At 38.4% G+C, this 24,472-nt stretch overlaps 2 protein-coding genes and 3 non-coding genes across 5 annotated transcripts; all 5 read right to left on the bottom strand.

The window, feature by feature from the left end:
• Positions 1-735: 735 nt before the first annotated feature.
• On the bottom strand, positions 736-4,219 carry LOC114542407. The gene is made up of 6 exons (XM_028561971.1): positions 3,597-4,219; positions 3,297-3,489; positions 3,039-3,184; positions 2,537-2,646; positions 2,121-2,290; positions 736-1,800 (listed from the first exon to the last, which is right to left on the bottom strand). The coding sequence occupies exons 1-6, from the start codon at positions 4,026-4,028 to the stop codon at positions 1,577-1,579; spliced, it is 1,275 nt and encodes a 424-aa protein (XP_028417772.1). The 5' UTR covers positions 4,029-4,219; the 3' UTR covers positions 736-1,576.
• Positions 4,220-8,240: 4,021 nt separating this feature from the next.
• On the bottom strand, positions 8,241-12,600 carry LOC114539993. Its single transcript, XM_028560397.1, has 4 exons — positions 12,228-12,600; positions 10,180-11,243; positions 9,682-10,009; positions 8,241-9,637 (listed from the first exon to the last, which is right to left on the bottom strand). The coding sequence occupies exons 1-4, from the start codon at positions 12,598-12,600 to the stop codon at positions 8,241-8,243; spliced, it is 3,162 nt and encodes a 1,053-aa protein (XP_028416198.1).
• Positions 12,601-18,756: 6,156 nt separating this feature from the next.
• On the bottom strand, positions 18,757-18,838 carry Trnal-aag. The gene has a single exon. It is a non-coding gene; the product is annotated as a tRNA-Leu (tRNA).
• Positions 18,839-19,464: 626 nt separating this feature from the next.
• On the bottom strand, positions 19,465-19,560 carry Trnal-uaa. Its single transcript is given in 2 exon segments — positions 19,465-19,510; positions 19,523-19,560. It is a non-coding gene; the product is annotated as a tRNA-Leu (tRNA).
• Positions 19,561-20,610: 1,050 nt separating this feature from the next.
• On the bottom strand, positions 20,611-20,706 carry Trnal-uaa. The gene is given in 2 exon segments: positions 20,611-20,656; positions 20,669-20,706. It is a non-coding gene; the product is annotated as a tRNA-Leu (tRNA).
• Between the last annotated feature and the right edge of the window lie 3,766 nt (positions 20,707-24,472).

Consider the following 24,472-nt stretch of genomic DNA (forward strand, 5'->3'; position numbering starts at 1 on the left):
CATGGATACCATGGCATTGCACCATACCCCAAGGGTGGTGCATTAAATTATGTGATTATAATATTCATGACATATAATATTACCATTTTCCTTCTATCAGGTTTACCTTGTGCGGTTTATGGTCACAGAACAATTAGATGATGGGTATCCGGATAGCCCAGAGGTTTCAGATCCTAAAGATATGGTGTTTGGGCCAATAAATGTCAGTAAGACACCAGACACTGAGGATACCCACTATCCAAATACAGTTTCAATAGACTTGTTGCTAAAAGCTGGACAACTTGTAAAACCTAAGATGAAGAATCAGGTATCATTAAGGTTAGAAAAGTTCCATCTTGATGAGCAAGAATGGGTGTCTTTAGAAAACTCTCTTGATTTATTGGTGGACTCAGAGAAATTTTCTTCTGGTGGATTCAGGGATGCATTTCTTGGAGTGACAAAAGATAAAGAGAAATGGGTAATCAAGAAATACCATGAAAAGGCTGTCAATGTAATAACAGGTACACTCAATTCAACTGTTGAAGACCATACTCGAAAGCAAATACAAATGCATTCGGTTGCAAGGCATTTAACTAAAGTGTTTAGCAACAAAGTCCCACAAGAATTTGGCGAATGCTTCACTTTTAACCGAGCCTACTACACAGTTTACCAAGGCCAAGGACAACCTGCAACTGTTGAAGAATTTGTTGAAGGAACATTCCGAAAATATGTCAACAACAATGGAAAAGTGTGCAGACCTGAGGTTGGTTACATTACTTTATTTTTTAGTGAATTTGCCAACTGTCATGATGTAGTTACATGCATATATATATTATGTTATATTATGAGATTAACATGTGTAGATGTTCAATGGCAAAATACAGAGTACTCAAACACATTTCTTTATATACTAAAAGTCTAAAAATATACAACATATAGTACATATGACTATAGCTTCTATATTTGTAAATAGGTTTGCAGTGCTGACATGATGACAATTATTGACAAGGCTGAATGCCTAGTGCATTATTCTCACATTCAAAGTTCCAAGAAACTCATGCTTGTTGATCTTCAGGGTTCAGGTTACCACCTTTATGACCCAGAAATTGCCACTAGTGAATTACGTGCAGAGAGTGGTGAAGCTTACTTTTGCTGTGGCAATATTTCCTTTATAAGTATTGAAGAATTTCTGGATGCACACATCTGCAACAAGTTTTGCAATATGATCAATGAACTTAATACCAGCAGCTGATGAGCAAAAAGGTTTGGACAGATACTATTCTGAAAGTTGGCAGTGTCTAACTCGCAATCCTACATTGAAAAAACCTGTCCCCATCCAGGTGTTACTTCACGTTATTAAAACACAAAGCACTGTTCTACTGCCATACATGTAAAGACAGTAAAACACTTAAATTTTGGTTAATATTTATAGATTGCAAGCTGTAATATTTCTTATGTTGCTCAGGATGGAAGTCTTCCCATTCCTTGTCTTTTTACAAATATACTATTATTGTTCAAAAAAATCACTATAGAGTTGCTATTTGTGTACATTTGTAGCATTTTTGTAGACTTGAATGGACAGCATGCAGGCTCTATATCAGGTGCTCTCACTAACTTCTGATAAACTGGCTGATGGCACATTGTAATGTGCCTTCAGAAATAAATAAGCTGTTGCAGCATCATTTGGCTTTACATCATCAATTGCAGGTATAATTCTTTCACATTCTTCTCGTACAGCATGAGTTAAATAATCATCCCCAACACTCATGACTTCAGAGAGATTGGCTGCCTCATCAAGTATTTCTTTTCTTACACTGAAACCTGTTAATCAGATATGTAACAAAAAGTTTCTGATACACCAGGCATAAAAACTAAATTTATATAATTCATGTAGTATGGTATATGAATATGTCAGGCTAGCAATTGTACAGTTTTGATTAAAGCAATTGTACAGTTTTGATTAAAGCAATTGCATATAATTGCATATTGGATATTTCAGGTTTTGCACTTTTCACTGTGTTTATGTAGATAGGGGAATGAAGTGAAAGAAACATACAATTATTTGAGACCAAACAAGGAACACTATATTCTCTTTCTCTTTGTTCACTTACGTACTATTTAAATTTAATACAATTACATACCACATTGCTCGGCTTCATATTGCTCAGGAAATGCATATAAATGTTTTGGTATTCCCTTGGGTAACTGAGCTTCCTTTTGGCATCTTACTCTATGTGAATTCCATATAGTTTCTCTGAACACCTCCAGTTCTTTTCCAATTATTGGTATATAAACAAATGCCAACAAATCTCTGTTAGGGAAAATAGACTTGCATAAGTTTGTAATAAAATGGTTTTTTATTTGTAATAACCACCAGGGCCGTAGCTAGACTGCTTAATTGGGCGGTGTATATTCATATATTTCATGTTTACATATTGTAGGAACAATAGCATACAAAAGTAATTAGTCGTGCATAAGACGAATATATGACATAACTACTCCTACTGGTAATCTCTGGTAGCAGTAAGCAGAATAGAATAATTAAAAGCAGCATTACCTATCAGTTTGATTGTGCTGATCATAGTGGCCTTGTTCTAATAACATTAGTAACTGTCTCTTGAAATACTTCTCGAGACGATGGTGCAACTCGCGCCACCAGCGTTCAATCTGCAATAACATACTCAAATGACATACTGTATTTATTTAATTACTAGACTGTTTTGCTATATATCCAAGTGATCTCATGTATACAGGGTATATCAGAAAAAAGGAGACAATTTTGGAATAGTTAAAAACTATAATATATATATATATATATATATATATATATATATATATATATATATATATATATATATATATATAATAATTATATATATATATTATATATATATATATATATTATATATATATATATATATATATAAATATCGCATAGAATTGTGCAAATATTGGTATGTTAGAATCGTCGGCTCAATGTAACACTAAAAAAAAAAAGAAATTTCACCTTGTTATTTCAAAATTGTCTACCTTTTTCTGACACACCCTGTATATCTTACCTTGTTGTTGGTTGATGGCCCATAATGTACAGTGTCCTCACCATTTACATTATATTCTTCATCTTGATGCTGCCTTAGAAATGCATGGATAGTGGCCATATGACCTGTTTCAGTTCCCTTGTCAAGCCTCAAGTGATTACTTATTACTGTTAAATAAAGAATATAAAAAAATTGCTTTATTCACCAGATAATTTATGAAAATATAAGGGTGGTAATTTGAGTTTTATGATAAACTAAAAATACCTTACTCTACTCTACCTCTTGATCTGTATAATTGTTCTAGGTACCATCGTCCCACCAGTTTTGGGTCTGAGTTTGATGTCCAAAGCTTCAAATATATAATATAGTTGCTAAACACGTCTTGTAGCCCATATACGGCAAGAGGAAAGGTGCCATTCATAAAGCCCATGAGCTTATCATGCCCATCTGCTGAATGGGTATGATTGGATCCCTAAATAGTTGGACAATATGTCATTTAAGAATTATTATTATGCGTATACTGTCTTATTGGCCTACTTGGGGTCCTTTGGCAAATGAGTAATTAACCAATGGTATTACCAATGATGTAAAAGTACCGGTGGCACCTCTTCGTCGTTTTTTTTCCCCAACGTTCCCGCGGCGTTCCAGCCCTTCTGGATCGACATAACCCATTATGTCGTGTACTAGGTCTCGGGGTACAGCTAAGTTATGTTGCTCTCTTATTTTTCGCTGCATCGCCCGATAACCCAACAATTGTCCTGGACCCTCTATCTCTTGACGCACTGCCCTTTCCACGTCTTCGAGTGGTGTATCATACCGAACGTACTTGATATAATAAAACTTCAAACGTCTGCTTAATGTTCCTAAGCTCCACGCGTACTGCGGAAAATCTCGGCGGACAAAATCCAAAATCTCTCTACGTGATAGATTTTGCATAACATTTTTCTCTAGAAAAGACTTTAAATCGTCGTCATTTTCCCAATCGTTATTTCGTATATTTCCTTCCGCCATCTTACTTTTTATTGAGTTACTTCCACTGAGCTATATAACTGAGCTATAACAGGTGACGTCAGTGGTTACTTCTGTCACAGGTCACAATAATCGCGGGCTATGAGAACAACCGGCCGCTTGGAACATTTCATTTTGCGAAATGTTTTCAAATGAGAACGACCGGCCAGGGCATTACGGATTGCTTTTATAGTAAAATTGCAAATTAATTTCAAAGTTCACCATACAAATAATTTTCCGTCTCTATATTTTTAAAATGTACTTTGATCTAAAGACTTAAATCTATTTTTTATTTTACCTTCAAAATAAAATTTGTAATTTAATTATAACGAAATATTTTTCATTGTTTATTAATTTATTTTTATTGTTTATCAATTTATTTTTATATTTAATGAAATTTATTTTTTATTTCTTTTTAAATATATCCAAGTTATTATAATTTCTACTATGAGAACGACCGGCCACCATACTTGAATAATTCAGTTGATTTTCCGATTTAGCATGCTCTTGCTTTTACCAGTATCAAATTTGCTAATCAACTAATTCATTTTACTCTTCGGTTTCTTTCAAGAAATAATCAATCGGTATTCAAATTCCCTAACCTTGTGATTCAGTTTCTAAATCAGTTATAATGTAAACATGACAAAGGCAGAAAATTTAGAGCGACATAATTTTAGGTAAGCGTTTTTCAAACAATGAAATACAAATAGCTACCTTCAGCAGTTTAATAAACATGTTCTTCTAGAAACGCTTTATTCTTGGAAATTGCTATGGTAACGTAATTATAAAAGGATCAAAAGCAGAAAGTTATTTATCACATAATTATCATGCTAAACTTTCACATGCTCTGCGCGAGAGATTATAGTTAACACGTTGTAGTTCTCATATTTCAGATGAAGCCTCGTGATTAAGTAAATAAGTCGTGCTATTAATTTTGCGACGAAATACTCCAGCTTCTTGTAAATTGATCAAGATAATTATAAGACTTTCTAAACCAAGCCGTATACAATACAGATGCTATGCCGCTATGTGCACACGAGGGTCGTTTTCGAGGGATATTTTCACATCCAGTCCACACGATCCAACGATTAATATGTTAAATTAGCTTTAACTTCTACTGTAAATTGACGGTATTTAAAACCGTTTTAGCATGAAAACGAATGTGAAAACGCTCGAAAACGTTACCGTGTGCACATTGCCGAACACGCATGGTAGAAACACACGTCCAGTAATACATGTTGTCAAGGAATAAAATATTTTGATGTTCATTTGGTGTATTATATTAGTCCCGGCTGTACTGCTTTAGAGCCATAATTACAAAACCTTTAAGGGATTATGTGCATGCATGCAGAGTGATATGTATTGAAATGCGCAATATTGTGGTTATTTGCCTTTGAATCAAAGTCAATTGATCTTGCTATTGTCTGTCAAACTAATCGGGTAATATTGACAGTGAAATGCAAAACATCCTTGCGCCTGGTCCAAATTCTTGAATTGATTTCTACCCCAAGCAAATTGAAGGAGAGAAATTAAGACAACTAAATTGAGAAATTAGGTACGTGGAAAATGCCGGAGAACCGTCTTGCTAACTAAATATCGAATTACATACCTAAAGACAAATGACAGAGTTCACAGCGAAAAAAAAATAGCATTTTCCGTGTGCCGTTGATTGAAAACGGTACAGTGCTGTGAATAAGTGTGAATAAGATCAGTGGCATCAGTATGTTGCTTTTTAGGGGATACTGACTGAGTATTAAGATAGGCGCACATGACGCGTTTTTGTCGTACGTTTTTAGTCCATAGACTAAATCCTTGCGTTTGCGATGTCATTTATATAAGCGATTTTAGTCCGCTGACTGTAATCGGAGTATGCCAAAACAGTTTAATAATAGCCGATTAAAAACGTACGACTAAATTCGTGCCACAAAAATCGCGTCTTTCACGCTTGGCTTAACTAACGCCGCGCGACGCACGTACGTTGAAAACTTGCAAATTTACAATCGAAAATTATGAATTTTTCTAATTTCTTGCCGACTATTTATGTTAAAATGCCATCTAACGGTACCAGGTAGTGAAATTTGAGCCTCATTATTTAGAAATTTAACAGCGACTACGAGTACGTCTACGAATACGCATTGTTTGCATAAACCATCAGCCAAAACTCCTTGCAAGTAGGAATATTTTTACTCAAAAGTCCAACGACTACGTGTTTTGGCTGATGGCGTAAGCAAACAACGCACGAGAATGACGAATGTCGTACTCGTAGTCGCTGCGAAATCTCCCCACTAAGTCATTCTATGATAAAATTTTCGTGTTCATTGACGGTGAAAGCAATGAATTTCTAAAAAATTCAAGTCTAATGACTTGAAATTTGCATAGTCATGATGACCAAATTATCAGGCTGGTTACGCCACTGCCTGGTTTATTACACAGCAGTAACTGACGGTTGGTAAACAAAGTTCGTTTTATCCGATTGGAATATATCAGAATAAGTGGCGGAGAGTTAAATGAATAGAAAATCGTCGCACATCAACTAAGAGCTAAAGAAGGACAAGCTGTATTTTAACAGTTCACTCAATTACCTCAGTAACAATGAATATTTCACAATAATTATTATATTCAAACGCATCTTTCCCGCTTTTGTGTTTTTTTTCTGATTTTTCTCGAGACCTTGGAGCCAACAAAATATTTGGCTTCCTAACAAAATAATTTCCTGTGTTCAAACTTCAAAACAGGTTGAAGTATTCGCAAAGAATGTAAGTGGTTGATACACCCGCACTAATGGAGTAAAGCCAAAAACCCAAAGTGGTTTCGTTAACCACTTGTGCCATTTATATTTTTGATGCTCGGTCCTTATAAATTCCTCCCACATTAAAGCAAGTGTTTATTATTGTATATAAGGGAAGCCGAAGAGCACAAAGTTAGCGCAAGTATTGAAGACGAGACAATAAGCTAAAAAGAAGGACTTTTTTCGCTTTGTCAAAGTAAGATAACTGAATATAACAAATTCGAAATGCATGCACTTATTCTTGTAGTGAGGTATTATCAAGCGTTTGCTGCAATATACGGCAAACACCACCGCTCGAAATGCGGGACATGACAATGCATAATCAGCAGTTATAAAAGGGCATTGCCAAGATCTAATTCACAAAAACACAATAAAAATCATTGCAAAATTAGATTAGCATTAAACTACAATAATTTTACATTGGGTTTTTACCTATTTTTTTTAATTAGGCTATGTGCACATGGTAAGGTTTTTGAACGTATTAATTTCTGTTTTCATACCAAAAACATTTTAAACTTTTTCAATTTACAAAGGAAGTTGAAGCTAATTTACTACATCATTTAAGCGTATTTTTTCTTGGATCGTTTAGAATAGAGCGTCGAGAAGAAAGACAAGAACGGTTTCGCCAAAACCCTCAAAAACGAATCTCCTGCACGTATCCTTATTTTATTATCACTTTATTTGAAAGAAACATCTTTCAAAGTTTTCAAAATCTTTCAAAGTGAAATTATACAAATACGGCTAGTTCAGGAACTCGTGTTACGTAAATTAGTTTTGATTTATGTTGTCGGTACTTTAAAATTGATGATCACATTAAAAAACGACGTCATTCGATTAGAATTCGCGACCGAACATTTTACGAGTTGTTAAAAACTTCTTCGAAGGAACAGATTATATCTTGCATACTTACATGACGTATATACGTAAACATGCTGCAATGATATTGTCAATCACCATATATTATTCATTTAATCTTTTGATTTTGTTTGAAGGTCAGCATCAAAATGTCGATTTATGTTTTTCTGGGGGTCGTTCTGTTTTTGAATGCGATCGTCTTTCCAACCGGAGATTGTGTATCCCTAGACAATCCCGAGAACGACAAAGAAAATATTCGAAGGCACTGTATCTGGATTGGCCCTTCGGCTGGGAAAGCTGTAGACAAGCTTTCCCGATGGTCTTGTATAATGCTTGTTTGACTAATCCTATCATCCGCTCAAATTGACCGCCCCACCACGGTGCGCGAGATAGATTAAACTGCCATTCGATTCTTTGTTCTGCCAACCAGTTGTGAAACCTCTCTTCTTTCATCACCTTTCTCAGCCAGGTCGCTGCAGACACAAATGTCCTCCCGTTGTCCGAGTAGATTTTTGTAGGACGACCCCTACGGGCGATAAACTTCTTCAAGCTATGAATGAATTCTGTCGTGGTCAGGTCTGGTAATAACTCCAAATGGACCGCTCTCGACAGACTACATACAAAAGGAGGTACGATTTTCGTTCTCGATTTTTCGCTGTCCGATATGGAATTGGCCCCGCATAGTCCACTCCAATCACTTGAAACGCAGAGGATCCAACCGTTTGATCTGTCGGAAGATTTCCGGGTGGAGGATCGGCAACTGCGGCTGCCCGAAATCGCCTACAGCCATTACACCTTTTGATCATCTTCCTCACCAACCGTCGTAAACGGGGTATCCAATAAACCTCCCGTAGCTTAGTCATGGTAAGTCCCACTCCCCCATGTAAGGTTCGGATGTGGGCGTCCATCACAAGCTTCTCGGTGAACATTTCTTGATCGGGTAAATAGGTCGGGTAAAGTCCTTGAAGACGGCCTCGACATTCGTACACACCGTCCTTGGTTGTTTGAAGGTTTAATCGCGACCGGTCGTCGTGGAAGGTGTCAGTTGTTTCATTCCGCCCTTGGACTCTTTTCACCCAGAATAGTAGTTGCTTTTGGATTTCCTCCGTCGTAATAGGTCCCAATGACTTTTCCCCCCCATGAATCCTTGCATTAGACACGAACCTTGCTACCCACGCTCCAATTCGCAGCATTTTCCAAAGTTCGAATTTTTCGAGGAGCTCGTCAAACGTGTCTTTCACTGGTAGGACTAATGCGAATACTTCACGAGTCAACTTGGTTTCGACTTTCGATTCATCGGTTTCAGCAATCACTGGAGTTTGAGGCCAGTTCTCTTTCGCACTAAGCCAACCGGGTCCGTGTTGCCACAACTGCTTATCGTTAGAACCCAAACCTGCCCGACTACCGACATCGGCTGGATTTTGATCCGTTGGTACGTGCCTCCACTTGATGTATCTCTTCTCGCAAATTTTCCTCACCCGATTTTGTACGAACTGCTTATACTGTCCTCTGCCTTCGATCCAGTACAGAGCCACCGTGCTATCAAGCCATCCCGTCACGTCAGTTACTGGCAAACCTTCCAACGCTGTTTTCACATTGTCAACTAGGTTTGTCGCCATGTGAGCCGACACAAACTCCGTTCTTGGTATGGACAAACCTTTCTTAACCAAACGCGATTTTGCTGCGACCAATCCCTGCGTATCTCCAGACGCCTGCCTTACCACAGCATACACCGCGGCTGCCACTCCCTTTATGCTAGCATCCCCGAATGTATGTAGATGAATTTCTTGAATCTCTTCGCGATTTCCTACGAGGCTTCTAGGAACTTCAACACTGTTCGGAAGTTCGATCTCCCACCTTTTCCATTTCTTCGCCAGGGATTCATTCAGTGGAGCATCCCACCTTAGCTTGCGCTCACAGGCTTCACGATACAACAACTTACCGGCTAATGTCGTCGGGGACACCAGTCCTAAAGGGTCATAATTTATACTCTAGCCAATTTTGATAATATACCTCTCTTCGACGGGTCTGCTTTCTGCGATGGAAAGGTAATGCTTATTGTGTCCTTGTCTTTATCCCAGTCGAGACCAAGGAGTTTACCGTTTTCTTTGGTTGGGACCCCGAGTTGTTCCTTTGCATAGGTTTCCCCTTCTTGGTTTGATGATGATGGCGTTTCCAGCTCCTTGTCGTTTGACTGCCACTTATGTAACTCGAATGCTGCATCTTGAAAGATTTCTGTGGCAGTTGCTTTTAACTCTGATGCTTTCGCGATTGTAGTTGCTCCACTAATAAGGTCATCGACGTAAAGACTCTTTCTTATCTCTTCAACACCAGCAGGGTTCTTTGGGTGCCAACTTTCTAAGTGCTGTTGGATTACTCCTCCCAAGAGGAATGGGGAAGAGGTAAGTCCAAAGAGAGCTCTTGTAAATCGCAACGTTTGTATTTCATCCATGTTGATATCTTCCAGCCAGTGGAATCGGAGGACATCCGATCACTGCTACGAACTCTCACTTGTAAGAAGGCTTTTCGCAGATCTCCACTGAGGCAAACAGGGTGGAATCTTCCCCGCACTAGTACCGACCACAATTTGTTCTGGAGAGAAGGACCAACTTCGAGACAGTCATTCAATGATGGCGACTCTTTGGATGGTCTAGCCGAGGCATCATACACAACCCGCAATTTGGTACTCTCTGCCGTCTCACGAAACACTCCTTTGTGGGGTATATAGAATTCTCGCCCCTCAGATTTCTCTGGTACCGGTTCTACCACTCCTTCTTCCAACTGTTCTCTGATAACTTTGTTATATTCCTCCAATTTCCCTGTGGCTTTGAGTTTGCTCACCAGTGTCCGTAATCGTCGTTGGCTGTTAGCCTCATTCGTACCCACTGGAAAGTAGCTTCCTTTCCAAGGGAGGCCAGTTTCATACCAGCCTTCGGGACTTCTGTACAGTTGTTCTTTAAACTCGTCATATACTGCTTCTTGATCTCCAACTGGGGTGTCTGCTAACCCTAGGACATCCATCCGACAAAGCTCATCATATTCCACTGACGATGTTTGGGTCAGGAACATTTGAGACAGATCAATACCTTGTCCAGGTGATAGTAGGATCCATCCGAATTTAGTCAGTTCTGCCACTGGTTCTCCTGGTACACCGACTTTCTGCCTCGAACTTGTTTTGATTTTCGAGTATTCCCCTACGCCCAAAATAAGATGAATTGGGAGCTGTTCCTTTGGATCCTCATCTTTAATTACTACTCCATCCAAATGTTGGTACTTCCTCAAAACTTGGTCGTATTGTGGGTTTGGTAGCAACAACAACTGCTGTTTATCAATCTTCGTCAAATTTGCTTCCAGACTAAAGTCACCGTCCACAGATTGAATGCCAATCTGGAAGATGTCCAGTTTCCTTGTGGTTGTCCCAAGTAGCATTTCAATGTTGCGAATATCTGATGATGTTGGTTTGGCTTTGATATGGTTTAGCAAACTTGCTGAGGCATATGAGCTTCCGGCCCCTGTGTCCACTAGGGCCCGACATTTTATCTCCTGGACTTCAACAATAACTACTGGATAAACAACTGCAGTTTTTGAGAAAGGTGTCGTCAACAAGGGGTTTGATGTCTTGTCGCAAATAGAGGTGTGGTGTCTTCTGCCACAGTTTGTACAGGTTGACTTACTCCTACAGTCGGTTGCTAAATGTTTAGACCCTGTACAATTGAAACACAGGCGCTTCTCCTGCAGAAATTTCCTTCTGTCTTCTCTCGATACAATCTTATCACAATCTTTCGATCGATGCTCAGCATTTTCACAAAAAACACACACTTTCTTTACTTCGCTTTGTTTCATCTGAAATGCTCGGTCACGTTGTCCGGTTGGTTTCCCTCCCCGATGGGAGAACTTGCTGTCGTTTTTGTTATCATGGTCCTTGACTTGTAGTGGGTTTCTCTCTGTCCACTTCCGTATGGCTTAGACTAATTGTGGGAACTCCCATTCCTGCCAGTTATCGTCATTCCGCACCAGGTCACCTCGTATTCCTTCTAACTTGTCAAGTGTAGTGCGAACATACCCAGTGATTTTTTTAGTTTCCCTAGTGTCTCAAGCGATTGTACATTGTACACCAGAGATTCATAAAACTCGTGCACTTTCTTTGGTTGATTTCCAGTGCATGATGACAGGTAACCCCAAAATATTCTTCATGTAGGCATGCACTATTTCACAGGGTTTACCATATTTAGACTTGAGGATTGTTTTGGCACGTTCGTATCCCTCTGTTGAAAATGGGAGACCATCTATACAGCATCTCACTTCTGGCTCTACTAATTCCTTCAAATATGAAAATTTTGTAATGGCAGCAACTTTGGATCTGTCTATTTCTGCTACAAACTGATTCCAGAAACTTAGCCAGTCCTGGTGTGCCCCATTGAATTTAGTAATCACTAACTTGGGGAGTTTTGCCGCACTGGTAACTGTACTGGTAGAGTCCTCCGATGATGATGTCATGGAACCTTTTTTCATTTCGCTCATTTTTACTTCAAATTCTAGTTTTTGTTCAAATTGTTTACGCTCAAATTCTAATTGATCTTTCCTTGTATGAAATGTCAGTTTGTTTTCCTCTTCCTGTTGTTGTGCTTTCTCTTGAAGAGCTAGATCCGATATAATCTTGTTTAAATGCGTGATTTTCTCGTCGACTTCTTCTAATTGTTCTACGATTGCCTTTCCCCAATTGTCGACATTTTCGTCGCTGTCGCCCTCTATGAACTTCGCTTCCTCGATTTCTCCTTTTAACTTCCCAATGGCACTTGACATTGAATTCAACGTATCGCGATGCCGCTCGATGGCTGTTTTATTTCGTTTTCCGATAATCTCGTCGGTTTTGCTTAGTGTAAAACGTAAGGCTTTCATTTTTCCCGTCAATACGCTGTCTAATTTCTCCATCTTGTTCGATATTTCCTCCTTGTTTCTCGCTAAAATTACGAATTTCTATCTCGTCCGGAGGTGCCACTGTGTGGGGAACGTTGATGAGGCCCCCCCACGGTCACAATAATTCCCAAACACGGTTAAAGTTCCAGTATAAAGGTCCTATATTCTCGATAATTCTCACAAACTGTTCACACAAATTTGACCCACGCCGTTCTAACTATTCGCTCTTATTCCCAGAAGACCCTCGCTCATTTCACTTCCGGTTCAGTCAACAAGGGGGAATTTCGTTTTGGGCCAATCAGCGCATTTGTTTACGTTTTAGCTCTAAGCCAATCAGATCGCGTGAATCGCGATTTTACAACAAATCCATAGCTGAAAATAGGGGGTCACTTTCAAGCTTCTCTGCAAGTGGATTTTTAATATTGTTCAATGAAATTCAAATATGTTATTCTTATAAGGTTTTTCTACAAAATTCTCGCGGCGATTTTTGTTTTTTTGCGTTATTACGAAGTTATCCGGCTTCAAGCTTTGCCGTGCAGAAGCTTAAATAATGCACTTTGATTAACAGAAGCACGAAATCGCATCATCAAAAGCAAGCTAAAAAGTTACGTTTGGCTAATATCCTGTTTAAATAATTATGCACGGTTTATTTCCGGCGAGAACTTGACATGTGAGATGTCATTTCTTGCTGCGCGATATGACTATTGAGGACCATAATATACGACCATAATATTTGTTAACATGGAGGAATACGACCTAAAATTTGAAACAAAATTCAATAACCTACCAAACATTACGACCTTGGGCTCTGAAACCTTTGCCAAGCGTTCACTTTGGTTATCAGCTGAAGAACTGTGTGTACATTCGTGGTTTGAACAAGATCTTCATCGTCCCCATCTTGATCTTGCATCTCACTATCGCCGTCTTCGTCCTCGTCGCTCGAGTTTTCATCTGATACTTGAACAGCATTTGGATGGAAATGGTGTACTGCTTCGTTTGCCGTTTTGCCAAGTGACGAAATCTTCGTTGTCAAGAAATCTTTACAGATCTGGCAGACACTGATATCAGGAAGAGTGCACTCAATGTGGAATGAATGACCACAGCCTTCAAAGACGCGCCATAACGTGCTTTGGCGATAGCAATCGATGTTATCACATGCTCTGTTTTAAGACAATAGAAGGTAGAGGAGGTTTATACATATAATATATATATATTAATATATATATATATATATATATATATATATATAATTATATATATATTCTGGAGACCAGTCAGATTTATGGTTTTACTATCTTAACCAATTTACCTATCTGGGTTAGGTGATTTTTCCACTGAAGAAAATCCAAGTGGGAGCACTTTGTTGGTCACTACTCTATTGTCGAATAAATTTGGTAAGAGCCATTTTGTTATTGTTTTTTTTTGTCTGTGCTGCCTGGGTTGTTGGGATGCCATACCAGGGTGGGAGTGGATAACTTCGAACTTGGTGACCAGAAATTCAGCAGCTCTTGCTTTCAGGTTGTCAACATTTGCGCTTTTTACTGAAATTGAACTTCCTGGGGGGCACAAATGATGACTGAAAGTCATGCAGCTCACTCTTGCAGTCATCAATTTCTTTGGCTTTCTTTCTTATTTGTTCAGCCGTATCTGTCTCATTGGTTCTCGCTCGAAGCACTGGGTGGAAATTTTCTACAGGGTACTCGTCAAAGGCTGCCAGGAACTGCTGGAAAACTTGGTGCATGGGATGAATATTGTTATCCCAATACTTGAGGATGGACAAAGTTACCAACAGAGCTTTGTCGTAATGCCTGCGTCTGAAAACCATCATCATTACCCAGCAGCGAAAAAGTGATTTGCAATAAAGATTGTAGTTGCTACATTTGAAGACAACAGAGTATATGCTCCGGACAAGTGGTACATAATTGTCAACTAGGTTGATTAATGTGAGAAATTCAATATCTTGGCATTTTGTGAAGGCAGACATGATAGCATCTCGAACAAGGGTCCAACCACCATAGATTACTTCAAGAAGTAAGGAAATTCGCCATGGCTTTGGTTTCTTTGCTAGCTTTGCCTTTGCACCAAAGAGGAAGGAATATAGATCTTCAAAAATTGGATGGAAATTTAATAGCACACACTCTCTGGAGTTTATTGATATATGCAGTGGACCAATCATTGGAACAACATTCTTGCACACTTCAGGTAAGGATACCAATGCTGTGTTGTACACTAGTTGTCTCATAAAAAATTGCATGGGCCAGTCTCCAGGAAATGGGGCTGCAAAATGGGTGAGATAATCTTCCAAGCCACTAGATAGCATGTGATTTAAAGCAGTTAGTAGGTCATTGTAAGATTTTAAGGGTAGTTTTAGACTGTCAACAAGCTTTGTGTTGTCCATTCGTCGCATCTGTCTAATTTCAGTTTGTTGGTAATCATGAATTGCTAGTCTGTGTTAACTGGTAACAGTGGTTGCAATGGATTGTTATACACAGCTTTGATATTTGGAAAAACTTTAACTAGCAGGGTACAGGGCCGTAGCTAGACCGCTTAATTGGGGGGGGGGTGTATATTCATATATTCATGTTTATATACCATAGGAACAATAGCATACAAAAGAAATCATTCGGGCATATGACGAATATATGAATATGCACCCCCCCAATTAAGCTTCTAGCTACGGCCCTGGCAGGGTAGATGTGTGAACTGATTGGGTTTGGGTTTTGCTTTCAGGACGATGTTTGGTATGAATATTATGGTAGTCATCGATACAAAATATAATAAATTGTTCATTTTCTATTGCAGTGTGAAAAAATTCCTTGACTTTATCAATGTGGGATGCCGATGAGGCTTGCATAGATTCTTTGATCGTACGCGGATGTGCTACAACTCCCAAGTTGCGGAGCGATGCCAAGCCTTGTTCGTTTATTCCAAATTGCTGCAGTGTTCTTGCAAGGGATACTTGGAACCAATTTGCTCGTTGCGACTGTGAGTACATCATTATGTATATGACAACCATAACTCTGAGCTTTGTTAATGCTTGGCGCTAATCTGACATTCGATCTGAACTTATTGCATTGTAAAGGGTTGAAAATAGTCTAGAAGCACCAGCTTGCATACAAATATTTTGGAAATGCTCTGCATCCATCACAGGGGATTGTGGATCATAAGCAAGGAAGAATGTTCTTAATTTTTCCAGGTCACCTTTGATATCTAATTCATCAGTGGCTTTGGAAACAAGTTTTTCATAGTCTTCTTTGGACATAAAAGTAACCTCATCAGTCTGGCATTCAACACTTGCACTCATCAGAGTTGCTTCATCAGAGGCCACAGATTCTTGACTTGGGCAACTCAATGTTATGGTGGACACAGAGTCTTGGCAGCAGGATGGCTGGGCAACAGAAGGGCTTATAGGTGCTGGTGTTTCATTTTCTTCTTCATCTGGTTCACTTCTCAAGAATACTGATAGGTCTTCGAGCTATATTGAGCATATTAAGAATACTTACCCTTATTACAATATAGTAGATCAAGGGGAATGCCTAAGCTCTAACCTTTTTGATGTTTGGCCAAATATCAAATTACAATATTTTCTTTTTTGATCATGGAATATTGACATAGTCAATGTCACTACTTCCTAATTCTTATAACTTTGAGTTCTTTTGTCATAACTAAGTTAACAGAAATCAATCTGTGTCAGATTGACACTTGTGTTCTTGGTAATCTGTAGTTATGTAGTCGTGAAACGATCTCTCAAGATATTTTTGCTAAATTTTATGTATCTTACCTTCTTCTCGATTTCATTGGGAGATGACAGATGAGGTAAATACCCAATAAAACTCTTTTTCGTTAGGCACTGCTGAAGACAATTTTTGCAAACTTGGTTGATTTTTTTTTGTGTGACCTCATAATTTTTTTGAGCAGATGAAAACTTGGCAAATGCCTTAGCGAATTCATCCAGGTTGTACGCTCTTAAATTGATAATTCTGGAAGAGTCTTTGAATTCTTCCGACCACTTGTCGTGAAAAGGATTATTACACGTTTTTGAAAATTTAGGCATTTTAAGACGACGGAATAGCTACGAACTGTGAAAGTGTTTTCTGTTTGGAATGAAAACACTTTCGTGCGGGCGGGAAAATAAAATGTTCTATTTTCTTTAGAATTCATTAGCGCGCGTGTGATTGGTTTATGCTATATCGTTCCTCTACTTCTTTAAAGCGTGGTTGAAAATCTAGAGGAAATAATGGTTTGAAATGTCTGCGAGGAAAATTGCGAGACAATTTCGTTCCTGGTTCTCGGCTAAATCAAAGTGCATTATTTAAGCTTTTGCACGGCAAAGCTTGAAGCCGGATAACTTCGTAATAACGCCAAAAAACAAAAATCGCCGCGAGGAATTTGTAGAAAAACCTTATAAGAATAACATATTTGAATTTCATTGAACAATATTAAAAATCCACTTGCAGAGAAGCTTGAAAGTGACCCCCTATTTTCAGCTATGGATTTGTTGTAAAATCGCGATTCACGCGATCTGATTGGCTTAGAGCTAAAACGTAAACAAATGCGCTGATTGGCCCAAAACGAAATTCCCCCTTGTTGGTTCAGCCTACAGGTCACCCTAGCTACTTCAGACAGTATTTTTCTTTAAAATAGGTTGTTGAAGTCCATTCAACCATAGTCATTCAGGCTTCAGCAATACATTTCAAAACATCTCAGTTACCGCAGTTCGCCAGTGGGATATCTGTGTATTCTCTTTTGAATTTAAAAGCATAAACAAAATAAGTTCAGCTTGGCTGCTTCCACAAGAAAATATTCAAATATTTCGCAATCGAACAGTTTCCTTGCAAAATAATGAAAAACCAGCCTAAGCGGCATACAAATATGGCATTAACAAACATGATTCTCATTGTATCTCCGTTGGATCACTTGGATAAGAGTTGGACTAAGAATACAAAGGTTGCGGGTTCGATTTCCATTGGAAAAGGAAAATTCTAATTCCTCCTCGGATTTAAAAATAAAAAATAATTTTAATTTTTTTCCACCAGTGGATGCTTTTGTGTTGTAGCTACTCGTCAGGGTCATGGAGCGGTATATAACGCGCCATACTCGATAGACCACTCGGCCACGCTCCCTAAGCCTGTGGTTGTTACTATTTTGCGAATGATTATTCTACATACTGAGTTTATTCGATTATTCCCCAAGTATAAACTAAACGTGTCAATAGTGCAGACCACACAGCCACGCAATCTACAAAGTATTGCTGCCAAACTTTAGATATTGCAAAGGCTTATTTCCCATAACAAGTACTATTGCCATTGCAAAATGTATTGCGGCTATGTGGTTAAGTATCTGTCTTTATGGTATAAACGTTTGCCAAACCGGATTGGAACGTTATATCCACTGTAAAATATTGTGTCTAATTTTTTTTATTGCTAATAACTTTTTTTTAATGTTTCACTTTCTTTTTCACGTTAGGAAGTGTGAGAAATTTTTGACCAGCCCAAAAACTGTTTTTCAAGATGTCCAAATTTGTCAGGTGTGGGATTCGAACCCACGCCCATAACTGTGGGCCAGAACTCGTACACCAGCTTAAGTCTGGCCCCTTCGACCGCTCAGCCAACCTCACTGTTCAAAATTGTTTTCGAACCAATATGGCTTTGTTACACCTCATGGATGGAAAAGGACAGAAGTAATTCCACAAAAGTTTTTTTAAAACAATGTAGGAGTACTAATTTAGTATTACGGGAAAAAAAGGCCAGTTAGGGATTCGAACTCACGCCCACCATTGTGGACCAGAATTCCTCCCGACGTTCTTCAGTCTGGCGCCTTAGACCGCTGGGTTAACCTTACTGTTCAAAGTCTTTTCGAACCAGTATCGATTTGTTACACGTTATCGACGGGAAAAGACATAATTAATTCCACAAAAGTATTTTAAAACAATATAGGAGTACTAATTTAGTACTACGGAAAAAATGTCAGGAGTGGGATTCGAGCCTACGCCCACCATTGTGGACCAGAATTTCTCACGACGTTCTTGAGTCTAGCGCCTTAGAACGCTCGGCCAACCTGACGAGTAGTTACCAAAAAAACAAAAACTACTGGTTTAAATTAAAAAAATTATCCCTTGATGTCAAAATTAAAAAAAAACAGTTTCCTCATGACATATATGCGGCCCGGCAGTGGCAGCGGTGGGATTCGAACCCACGCCATCGAAATGACTGATGCCTTAAACCAGCGCCTTAGACCACTCGGCCACGCTACCTAAGCCTGTGGTTGTTACTATTTTGCGAATTATTATTCTACATAACTGAACAAAGTTTATTCGATTATTCCCCAAGTATGAAATAAACGTGTCAATAGTGCAGACCACGCAGCCACGTAATCTACAAAGTATTCCTGGCAAACTTTAGATATTGCAAAGGCTTATTTCCCATAGCAAGTACTATTGCCTATGCAAAATGTATTGCGGTTATATGGTAAAGTATCTGTCTTTATGGTATAAAAGTATGCCAAACCGGATTGGAACATTATATCCACTGTAAAATATCGTGTGTAGTTTTTTTATTGCTGATAACTTTTTTTTAATGTTTCACTTTCTTTTTCACATTAGGAGGTGTGATAAATTTTTGACCAGCCCAAAAATTTGTTTTTCTACATGTCGAAATTTGCCAGGTGTGGGATTCGAACCCACGCCCACATCTCTGGACCAGAACTCGTACACTATCTTAAGTCTGGCGCCTTCGACCGCTCGGCCACCCTGATTGTTCAAAATATTTTTGACCCAATATCACTTTTTTCCATGTTTTCGATGGAGAAACAACAGAAGAAATTTCACAAAAGTGTTTTTTAAAACAATATAGCACTAGTAATTTAGTATTGGTAAAAAAATGTCAGGTGTGGGATTCGAACCCACGCCCACAACAGTGGACCAGAACTCGTACACCATCTTAAGTCTGGCGCCTTCGACCGCTCGGCCAACCTGACTGTTCAAAATATTTTCGAACCAATATCGCTTTGTTACATCTTATCGATGGGAAAGGACAGAAGTAATTCCACAAAAGTTTTTTTAAAACAATATAGGAGTACTAATTTAGTATTACGGAAAAAAAGGGCCAGTTTGGGATTCGAACCCACGCCCACTATTATGGACCAGAATTCCTCACGACGTTCTTGAGTCTGGCGCCTTAGACCGTTCGGCCAACCGGACGAGTAGCTACCACGGCAACGACACCTACTGGTATAAAAAAGTAAAATTGTTTCCGCATGACATACATCCGGGCCAAAAGAGGCAGCGTTGTGTTTCGAACCCACGCCATCGAAATGACTGGTGCCTAAAACCATCGCCTTAGACCACTCGGCCACGCTACCTGAGCTTGTGGTGAATAACATTTTGCAAGCTAAGTTTTTTGCATAAGTGAAGAATGTTAATTGGATAACTTCTCAAGTATAAAATAAACGCTTCTGAAATGCTAAAATTGCATGGAGATTGGCAGCCGTGGGATTCAAACCGACGCCATCGAAATGACTGATCTCTTAAACCTACGCCTTAAACCACTCGGCCACGCTACCTTAGCCTGTGGTGTTTAACATTTTGCAAACCCTGGTTTTGCATAAGTGAAGAATTTTTTTGGATTACTTTACAAGTATAAAATAAACGTTTCTAAAATGCTAAAATTTTATGGAGATTAGCAGCGGTGGGATTCGAACCCACGCGATCGAAATGACTAGTGCCTTAAACCAGCGCCTTAGACCATTCCGCCACGCTACCAACAAAACGTTGCCGCCCAATTTTGGATATTGCAAAGGCTTATGTTCCATAACCAGTACTATTGCCTTTGCAACATGTATTACGGTTATATATGGTTAAGTATCTTTCTTATTTGTAGAAAAGTATGCTAATCCGGATTGGAACTTTATGTCCAGTGTATTCTTATCGCTAATAACTTTTTTTATATGTTTTATTTTCTTTTTAACGTGAAGAGATGTGAGGAATTTTTGACCATCCCAAAAATATTTTTCCAACATGTCCAAGTATGTCAGGTGTGGGATTCGAACCCACGCCCACAACCGCGGACCAGAAATCGTACACCATCTTAAGTCTGGCGCCTTCGACCGCTTGGCCAACCTGACTGTTCAAAATCTTTTCGAACTAATATTATTATTATTATTATTATACATAAAACATACTCCCAATAGGGCTTTTCAGTATGTACTAACAAGGCTAAAAATAGGTATATTTCTATCTACAATTACGTTATTGACTATGCTATGTTTATAAAATATGTTTACAATTAAGAGAAATCCTAGTTATATAGTTATACTAAGATTTTAATACTTTAACTAAGATAGGTTTCCGTTAACGTTATTTGTTAACATATTTTTCTTTAAGTGCTTCTTAAATGTTTTAAAATAATAATAATAATATAATAATATAGTCATTTAAATATAGCGCTTAAATTATGTTAAAAATATTCTAAAGCGCTGTACAATTAAAAGTTACAGTTATAAATATGCTCTAAAACCATTCTAAAATTATCCTACTAGAAATTAACACGATATTTACACTTAATAGGAAGTTTGTCTATTCAAATGCCTTCCTAAATAAAAATGTTTTTAATTGAGTTTTAAAGGAATTAATTGTTTCACACTGTCTAATTTGAAGTGGAAGAGAATTCCATATGAGAGGGGCAGCGTATTTAAATGATCTGTCCCCAAGAGTTTTTGCATTAGTTTTCGGGATATTTAACAAGGAACAATTATCCGACCTTAAATGGTATTTGCTTTCAGGCTTATACGACAGTAGATCAACAATGTACTGAGGTGCCATTCCGTTAAGGGCTTTGTAAACCAGTAATGCAATCTTGAAGTCAACTCGAAACTTTATTGGCAACCAATGAAGATTCATTAGAACCGGAGTGATATGAGCAGATCTTGGTGTAAAACATATCATTCTTGCAGCCGCATTAAGAACTCTTTGTAAACGCTGATACTGGTACTGTGGAATCCCAAACAAGAGCGAATTACAGTAGTCTAAATGTGAGGTTATAAATGCATGCACAAGAATTTTAGTTGTCTCCTGAGAAAGAAACTTCCTTATTTGTCTGATGTTATATAATCCTCTAAAGCTTTGCTGCAAACCTTCCCGACGTGAACATCCATCGACATGTTTTTATCAAACCAGATACCTAAATCCCGAACACTTTCAGCAGGTTTAATATCCACGTCCCCTACTTGTACAGAGTTAATTTCAATCTTCTTCAACTGCTGACGAGTGCCGATTATTAAGAATTCTGTCTTGAGATCATTAAATTTTAATTTTTGAGAAACCAGCCAAGCGCGGACATCAGTTATACATGCTTCAATAGCCCGAACTGCATCATTTTGACAAACAGGCGACTCAGGACAAAAGGACAAGTACAGCTGGGTATCATCAGCGTATCCGTGTGAAGATGGTAAATGCTTTCCAATAATTTCAAATAGTTTCGACACATACAGTAAAAATAGAATCGGTCCGAGACAGCTTCCTTGCGGAACACCACAGGTCATGGGAAAACTATCTGAGAGTACTTGGTTTATTGAAACAAACTGTTTTCTGTCCGATAGAAAAGATTTTATCCATCCAAGCGCAGTACCGCCGACACCAAAATTTGATTTTAATATTTCTAACATGATCTCGTGCTCTACCGTATCAAAGGCCGCGCTTAAGTCGAGTAGTACAAGTAGCGTGACTTCTTGTTGATCCATGCTCATAAGAATGTCACTTTGAACTTTAATAAGAGCTGTTTCTACTGAGTGAAAAGGGCGATAAGCTGATTGATTAATAGGAAGTAGTGCATTTTCTTCGCAATGGTTAACTATTTGACCAACAACAGCCTTTTCAGCAATTTTTGAAACAAATGAGAGGTTACTCACAGGTCGAAAATTCTCAAAAAAGCCTCAAGACCAAGTTTCTTCAATATAGGTACCAGAAGAGCAACTTTCCATGCTTCAGGAACATAACCATGATGCAATGACATATTAATAATTTTTGTTATTACAGATTTCAGTTCATCAACGCATAATTTCACTAACCAGGTTGGAATTGGATCTAATTTGCAAGTAGCCTTTGATGATTTCATAATAATGTCGCAAATTTCTTCCTCTGTTAACTGACGAAATGATGTAAATTCAGCTGCAGGTGGCCAATATTCAACAGATGGAGGTTGTACTGCGATGCTATCGATTTCGGTTCTAATTAGTTCAATCTTTCGATGAAAAAACTCGCCAAACTCATTCACAAGCTGACCCAAATCAGTATGCGGAGGCAGGGAATTTTCATTGGGAACTTTGGAAAGAGAAGACACCACCTTAAAAAGTTTTCTTGAGTCACCTGAGCACTGGTCAATGAGTTCAGAATAATATAATCGCTTGCCCATCCTCAATTTAGCAGAATATTTATTACAGGCAGCACGATACAGTGACCTGTCACATTCACAGTTCGACTTTAACATTTTCCTCTCTAATTTTCTGCGATTTACTTTCAGACGTTTAAGTTCGTCACTGAACCATGGTAGTTTTGTTCTCTCGATTATTACCTTTCTTTTAACGGGAGCATGCTTCTCTAAAATATTAGACAAGGTTTCATCATAGCTTTGCATCAAGTCATTCAAGTTATCCCAAGTTTGATTACATAGATTAGATGCAGCAATGTCAGATTTGAACGCATCTATGTTAATTTGTCGCATTTTACGATATTGAATTTCCTTCGGTTTAGGATTGGGACGAGGCACAGACAAACTGCATTCGACAAAGCAGTGATCGGATAGGAAATAAGAAGGCTGAACTTTGCTAATCATAATATCGCTTGACGATCTCGTAACAATAAGATCCAGTATGTGATTGGATACATGAGTTGGAAACATAACGTGTTGCATAAGGCCAAATGTTTCCAAAACTTCAATGAATTTTCTACTATCTTCATTTGCTGTGTCATCGAGATGGAAATTAAAGTCCCCAGTTATTAAAAGTATTTCCCTGCACATAACGATGCTTTCGAGGAAAGAAGAAAATTCTTCAAAAAATATATTCGAGGTAACTGCATGACACTGTGAATATGGTGGACGATAAACCGCTATTTTTGATATCCTTATTGGACACTTTACAATTCCACTCTGAATATTCAAATGAATTTTTTTCATATCCACTAATAAATTTGATTTCAACACGACTGTTAGACATTACGCCAGTTCCGCCACCCCTTCTATAAGTTTGCCGTGGGAAATTTCTAAAATAGTAGCCTGATAGAGATAACGCCGCAATGCTAACAGAATCTGCATCTTTCAACCAGGTCTCAGTGACTACACATATGTCAATACTATTCCCTACTACATGATCCACAAACTCAGCTGTTTTATTTTTCAGAGACCTTGCATTAACACAGGCAAAGCGAAATAAATTCTCTCTACCGGACGAGACATCTTGAGTTTTGCTTACTTTAATTCTGACACAATTTTCCATATTTGCCCCTCGAATATTAGCCACATCGTTGACAAAAGTCTCAGGCTGTGGAATGGGGATATCTAGTAATAAAAATTGAACCAACTTATCTTGTCTCTCCCCCACGATTCGCCGCAAAAACCCTCTTCATTTATTTTATCATTCCTGTTTCTCGTCTCTTGCTGTTTTTGGCGTGCTATATTACTTCTTGCACCATCATTAGTACGTGATTTTCCCTCCTTATTACGTGGTCCCAAATAAGACTTCCCATGAAACTTTCTTCCATATTTTCTTGCGGTGATACGAGTAGGAATGGGTTGTTGTTGACAAGACGTTTGAGTATCAATCATAACTCGAGTTACTGTACCAGGCGGTGTTGTTTGACAATTGTCGTCTGTGATTAAGCAGATACTTGGGTCAC

Source organism: Dendronephthya gigantea, unplaced genomic scaffold, assembly GCF_004324835.1.
Source record: "Dendronephthya gigantea isolate DGI-Jeju-01 unplaced genomic scaffold, DenGig_1.0 000003F, whole genome shotgun sequence".
NCBI classification, from domain to species: Eukaryota; Metazoa; Cnidaria; class Anthozoa; order Malacalcyonacea; family Nephtheidae; genus Dendronephthya; species Dendronephthya gigantea.